The 6,598-nt window shown below is 36.5% G+C and overlaps 1 protein-coding gene across 2 annotated transcripts; it reads left to right on the top strand.

The window, feature by feature from the left end:
- Window positions 1-584: 584 nt before the first annotated feature.
- alg11 (ALG11 alpha-1,2-mannosyltransferase) lies at window positions 585-6,182 on the top strand. Of its 2 annotated transcripts, none has more exons than XR_013787070.1 (5): window positions 585-710; window positions 1,153-1,374; window positions 2,589-2,960; window positions 3,257-4,267; window positions 4,404-5,865. XR_013787070.1 is itself a non-coding variant. In XM_079463213.1 (5 exons), the coding sequence occupies exons 1-5, from the start codon at window positions 664-666 to the stop codon at window positions 4,685-4,687; spliced, it is 1,503 nt and encodes a 500-aa protein (XP_079319339.1). In that variant the 5' UTR covers window positions 585-663; the 3' UTR covers window positions 4,688-6,182. The 2 variants fall into 2 exon arrangements, 1 of the variants encoding a protein (XP_079319339.1); XM_079463213.1 differs by having other exon boundaries at window positions 3,257-3,834; window positions 4,404-6,182.
- Window positions 6,183-6,598: the final 416 nt, after the last annotated feature.

Genomic DNA, 6,598 nt, shown 5'->3' with positions numbered 1-6,598 from the left:
CATTCATTCTGTGTGTTTCTTAAATACAGACATGTGTTAAAGTATGCTAAAATATGTAGAGCATAACATATAAATAAAACACGCACACTTACCTAAATTGTGTCTAACAAATGTAAACTATTGAGTTTAATTATATTACACTTTGCAATTTCAATTATTTAATTGGGGTAATAATTTGTGCCATATTAACCTTGACATATTTTGACAAGTATTTAAGAGAATCACTAATAAATCACTAATTATATTTTAGTTTTTCTGTGTATATATATATATATATATATATATATATATATATATATATATATATGTAAAACTCTTTTTCTCACTTCTGACACATACTATTTTGTCATATTATATTTTCATTAGTATTAAAATTTATATAAAAAGGCAACATAAAAATAATAGAAAAAACGATTAACAGGATTCTCGTACTTTTCTCCACACCCTTACAAATTGTAATGTGTTTCATTTATTTTAATGTTAAGTGCAATGTTTAATCAAGAGTTCCCTTAAAAACTGTTTCCGGTACGGAACGAGCAGTGTCAAACAACTTTTGTTTTAAACTAGCGTAAATTGTTTCGACCGGAAGTAGACGCATCTTCGCCCATGCGCAGTACAAATCGTGTTTCCGGGATGGCTCGAGTGGTGACAGTACCATAGAAGATGTCGGAGCAGGATCATCTGTCCACCTGTCTGTGCGATTTATTCCGGTAAATACTTTACATTTTATGCCCGGTTTCATAGACAAGTCTTGAGGCTCGTCTCAGACTCAAATTGATGCTTAAGCTGTCTTCAATGGACAGCCCTTAACTACTTACTTTACTCAGTCACTTTATTCTCTTCTCGAGTACAACGATTATTTGACTGAATCTGTAGCTATCTGTAACATCACCACTGAACAGATATCCACAGCGAATTGACATCCACTTGTTTCAGTATTCAGATTAATTCGCATTGTGTTAAAGATTACTTGCCATTCCTGTTTGAGGAAGTGTCTTAAACCACAGCGTTCGTAGGTATTCTACAATAACATTACGTGTCGCTCATTTGTTATATTGGTAACATATGAATGTGAACTAATATTAATAATAAGGGTTATGTGCGTAAACTTATATTTATGGCACTTTGTTATTGTGTGTTTCGTTTCCTTAGACTGCTGTGGTCTCTACTGTTGCCATGCGTCTATCTGAGTCTTGCATTCACAGCCATCTTCATCCTCCTTATCACTGGAGTGAGAACCTGGTTTCATTTGAAAAGAAAAACCAGGAAAGCTCAGGATAGCCAGCTGACCGTGGCGTTCTTCCACCCATACTGCAATGCTGGAGGAGGAGGAGAGAGAGTGCTTTGGTGCGCTTTACGCACGCTTCAAAACAGGTCAGATATTTGTCATCGGAAGATTGTACATTCTAGCATTTCTATGGGGAAGAGGGGTTCACAAAATGTAAATAAAGAAAAGCGTAATACCACTTTTTGTCTGAACATTAAATATGCTAAATCATTTTCATAACATATATATAAATAACATATTTAAAGGGAACCCTGGGTATATAGAGATGTATGGCTTAATATATTGTAATACATTTATACTTCTAGAATAACTAGTAATCAATTATTGACCGTATTGGTATTGGCTGATAAATAAAAAAATTATGTCACTCACTAAAACAGTTGGGTTAAAATTGACCCAACAAGTAACCCAATGCTGGATTACTATATCACCGACCCATATATTACATTACAAGTTTAACCCAACTGTTGGGTATATAAGAAAACTAATTTGATGGGTTATTTTTGCCAACATGTTATTTCTTATTTTATTATTATTGTAATATGTGTTGTTACTTATTTTTGGGTGTCATATTTATTATTATTTCATATTGCAGTGTAGAAAAATAATGCACATCATAGAATTTTATATTTATAAGTCTATATTTCCAATACAATAAGTTTTGGTTACAGTTGTTTTATTAATGTACTTATTTTTATTAATAAAGTTATTAGCAATTAAGTATCAATTAACAAGAATCAAATAATTGAGTAAACAGAACAGGCTTGTCTAGCATTGAGCTCCTTCCCCGGTTGTTTTACAGGTTATCAGGCACGGCTCACTTGCGAGCAACGTGCTTCCATTTGGGAAGAGTAAGCGCTGAAGTATGTGCTTTTAACAACCAGACGCATTAAGACTTGATCAGTTTTGACTGGAATGAGTCCTAAAACACCTAATGAATAATCAAACTTTTTTAGTTTAACCGTGTTAATGTCTTAGTTTTTGGGATAGGATAGTTGAGGCATTTGTAGTCGACATATTGTAGCATAAAAAAAAGAAGGAATGCAGTATTTGGAATAGTGATTCAATGTGATCCATTTTAAGGTTTTAAAATGGAAAAGGGAAATAAGGGTATTCCTCAACGTTATTTACCCCTTGAAATAATTAGGGTTTTATAAATGAAAACTGATGACCGATGGGATTAAGTGGTTTAAAAAAACAATCAAAGCTTTCCTTAAACGCTTAAATCAGTAGGGCTGGGATACACCACAAGCTTGTTATATAGTTGATTTTTTTACCTTTCTGTGTTTTATACATACAGGTACCCGAAGGTTTCCTTTGTGGTCTACACAGGAGATCAGGGTGTAACAACAGAACAAATTTTAGATGGAGCAAGACGGCACTTCAATATCAGACTCCCCCGAGCTGTTAAGTTTGTGTTCCTGAAACATCGTCAACTAGTGGATGCAAAACATTACCCATACTTTACTCTTCTGGGGCAGAGCCTGGGGTCAATGTTCTTAGGATGGGAAGCCTTGACTAAGTTTGTTCCAGACCTCTTCATTGACTCAATGGGCTATGCCTTCACCTTACCTGTGTTCCGATACCTTGGTGGTTGCCATGTGGGAAGCTACGTGCATTACCCCACCATCAGCACTGATATGCTGTCTATAATTCGTGAAAGAAACCCAAGGTTGGTAAACAAATATTCAGATCTATTGATTTGAAGCCTAAAATTGGGAGTACAAACAGAGAATTACAATGTTTTTTCAATTTCAAAAACCTTTTAAAATCTGTATGGGTGTTATCTGTGTTTTAAAGAAGGGAGTCGTCATCCACAGTAGTCTTGCATTTCAGGTCTTTCGCCATTCTTGGCATGAATTATTTTTTGTCTCGGTCACATGTTGATATAGAGTACATGTCAAATGACGTACTATAGACAATTACATAGACAATTACATATGTGCTTTCTTTAACTTTTATCCGCAGGTTCAATAATGCAGAATACATCTCCAGTAATCCTGTTCTGAGTATCATCAAATTGATTTACTATTGTGTCTTCGCAATATTCTATGGCTTGTCTGGCTCCTGTAGTGATGTGATCATGGTAAATTCCACTTGGACGTTAGATCACATTCTCGCTTTGTGGCATGCTTCTCACAATACCAGTGTGGTCTACCCACCATGCGATGTAAAAGCCTTTCTTGAAGTCCCTCTAAAAGAAGAGAGCGAGATGAAAAAAGGTAAAAAGTGTCAATCTATAGTCTCAGTGGGTCAGTTCAGGCCTGAGAAGAACCATCAGCTGCAAATCAGGGCTTTCAAAAAACTTTTGGACAGGATGCAGACAGAATCTGCTGATCAAGAGACCGTGAAACTGGTTTTGATTGGTGGATGTCGTCATGAGGATGATGAAAACAGGGTATTGATGCTGAGAGGATTGTGTCAGGAGCTAGGTCTGGCGAACAGGGTGGAGTTCAAACTGAATATTTCTTTTGAGGAACTAAAGAAAGAAATAACAGATGCCACCATCGGGCTGCACACAATGTGGAATGAACATTTTGGTATTGGTAAGGATATTAAGCCTTTAATCATGACCCAATACAACATTAAAGCCAATGATCAAATAAATTCCCGAAGTCCTATCTTCATTGCTGGCAGTTAGCGAATAAGGATTCTTCAGCCAAGAAACCAAAATGATTTCCTCATGTTTTACTCACCCCTCAAGGTGACCTAACTGAATATGACTTTTTTTCTTGAAGAATAATTCGGTCCGAGTTATAATACCTTGAATCTCTTAAACAAACGCATCGATTTGCTTCAGAAGACCTTTAAGACCACGGAGCTGTGTCAAAATGTTCTTTGATCGATGGATGCTCTTTTTGGAGCTTCAAAAAATCTCCCCTCATTCACTCCCATTCTACCACCAGGATATGTGGTATTATAACTCCTACTGGAGTATTCTTCAAGAAGAAAGTCAAATCCAGTCAGGGTGCCTTGAGGGTGAGTAAAACGATGTTTCTTGGCTGAAGTATCCCTTTTAATTAAATCTTTTTTCCTGTTATGCACATCTATACATTTTAGTAACCCCCTAAGTAACAGACAATGAGAAATCTAATCTCTTTCCTCATTTTGGCAGGTGTGGTGGAGTGCATGGCTGCAGGAACAATCATTCTTGCTCACAATTCTGGTGGTCCTAAGTCAGACATTGTACTACCCTATGATGGTGGTCCAACAGGGTTTCTGGCAGACGATGAAGACAGTTATGCAGACACTATGGAAAAAATCCTTTCTCTGACTCCAGCTGATCGGATGGAGATTCGACGGCGAGCACGTTCATCTGTCAACCGCTTCTCAGAACAAGAGTTTGAAAACTCCTTTCTTGCTGCCATGGAACATATGATGGCTACACTAGGGCAGTGAGAGTAACTGTTTGTTTTTGTTCTTTTCTTACTCAATATAGTAAGTTAATCAAATATGCTCTAGTGTAGTCCAGTCTGTGCTGGCCCAATTTCTTTTACATTTTTGACTGGTGAGATGTTTTCAAGTAGCTCGCTGCTGCCCTCATCTCTTAATGAGGATAGGCATTCAATCTACAGTTAGGGTGAGGCTCTTTCCTGCTTGTAGCTCTCCCGGCTTATTGGAGTTGGGCACATACTTACTTTTCCTTCATACTTTGACACAAGTGACATTTCTTTTTCTAAATGCAGAAACATGCTATTTTATTTCCATGTATGTTTAAAAGATAGTCCTTAACTAAGCCTGTACAAGTTTTAGAGGCTTCCACAACAAACTACAGTGTATTAATAAATCAGTTCTTCTCTTTGAGTGTCACCTTCAAACATTATAATTATTATATAGGCTTTTATAATGTCAAGACTTCTTAATCTTGGGACTTTGTCTTAAGCTTTTACAAAATCCTTTTACTTGGCTCTTGACAAAGTTTAAGAAGCTGGTCAGCGTTTCCCCAGTGCTAGCTTCCCTGCAGAGGCTCCCAGTTAATTTTAGGGTGAAGTTTAAGGTTTTACAGTTTGTTTTTAAGGTCTTGCATTGTCCACAACTGAAATATATTTGTAGAGTAGGTTTAGAGATGACAAAACCAGACAAACCAAACCTGGTTTATTTCAGGTTCAGCTGCTGCACAACGCTTGGTATAATGGTTCTCTGCCAACTCAGGTTTGATCCAGAGTTTGTGAGGCGCATTCAGTTTAAATTGTGACATGGGGCAAACCGCCAATCACAGGGTACATGGAAAGCTTCATTGGTTGGATTGAGTTTTTGCGAGTGTCAACGCAATTCAATTGCAGATAATGAGATCATTATGAAAAAATCTCCTCAATTGAAACATTTGAAGGCAGGATTAAACACTGCTGTGATGAAAGTTTGAAAAGACAGCTACTGAGTTGAATATATCTATTCAATTGAATTTAAATCATTTATATAGATTTACAAAAGGGTCAAAAGATAACATGTATTGAAAAGTTGACTATATTGACGTAAAGTTATATTAATTTAAATGGTATGTTAAATGTGTGGAATTATACATTATTATAATCAATAAATATACAATACAAATAAACACTTTTCTGTAATTTGGAGCGAGATACGAGGGGAGTGGCTTTATTGCGTCATATGTCACTTTGCTCCAGTTGGTTTGCAATCTCTTACCCAGAATAAAACCTGCTCCGTAGCGTAAATTACCATGGTGACAAAACCTTCTCAAAACCAATAAACCTTCTTGAGCACAAAAACTCTCGAGTATGCTCAAACTAAACGCGAACTTACCTAGGTAAAAACTGAAACCGGTTTTGTGCAACAGGCATGATGTGTTTTTTCTGTGTCAAATTTGATTCGTTTACGAGGATTTCTCTTATGACAGCAGAACTTATAATGAAATAAAATGTTGCTCCCTCCCATCAAACAAAAATAAGAGTTCTTAATTTTACTGACTTTGAACTGAGCCGCACATACATGACCTGATAGAATTGTGAATTTCGCAGTTCTTCAAAGGGAAGTCGCAAACTTGTCAAAGTTGACCCAAAAATGGATCAGAGGCTGTATCAGCCATGCTTCATCGACACCTCGGACTGGGGTTCCGTGGCAAATTTGGGAACAGCAAAACCTATGGGTCGTGAGATTTGCTAAAAAAAAACAATTCGGAAAATCTTGATTTCAGTTTCTACAGATTTCTGCCACAGTTGAATGATCAGACTAACAGCCATTTTGAAATGTGTCATACAAACTTTTGAACGGCATGACATGTCAGCGCCAAATTTGGTAATATTGTGAAATAAAACAACAGATAACAAAAGATATTAAGACGTATTTAGAAGT

Source organism: Barbatula barbatula, assembly GCF_947034865.1.
Source record: "Barbatula barbatula genome assembly, chromosome: 8".
NCBI lineage: Eukaryota > Metazoa > Chordata > Actinopteri > Cypriniformes > Nemacheilidae > Barbatula > Barbatula barbatula.
This window is presented reverse-complemented; position numbering and strand designations above follow the sequence as displayed.

Bases quoted from the DNA above. Each gene is read 5' to 3' on its own strand.
- alg11 (XM_079463213.1), top strand. From the start codon at position 664: ATGTCGGAGCAGGATCATCTGTCCACCTGTCTGTGCGATTTATTCCG. The intron at 1,375-2,588 runs GTCAGATATTTG...TTATACATACAG, and splicing joins TTACGCACGCTTCAAAACAG to GTACCCGAAGGTTTCCTTTG. The intron at 2,961-3,256 runs GTTGGTAAACAA...TTTTATCCGCAG, and splicing joins ATTCGTGAAAGAAACCCAAG to GTTCAATAATGCAGAATACA.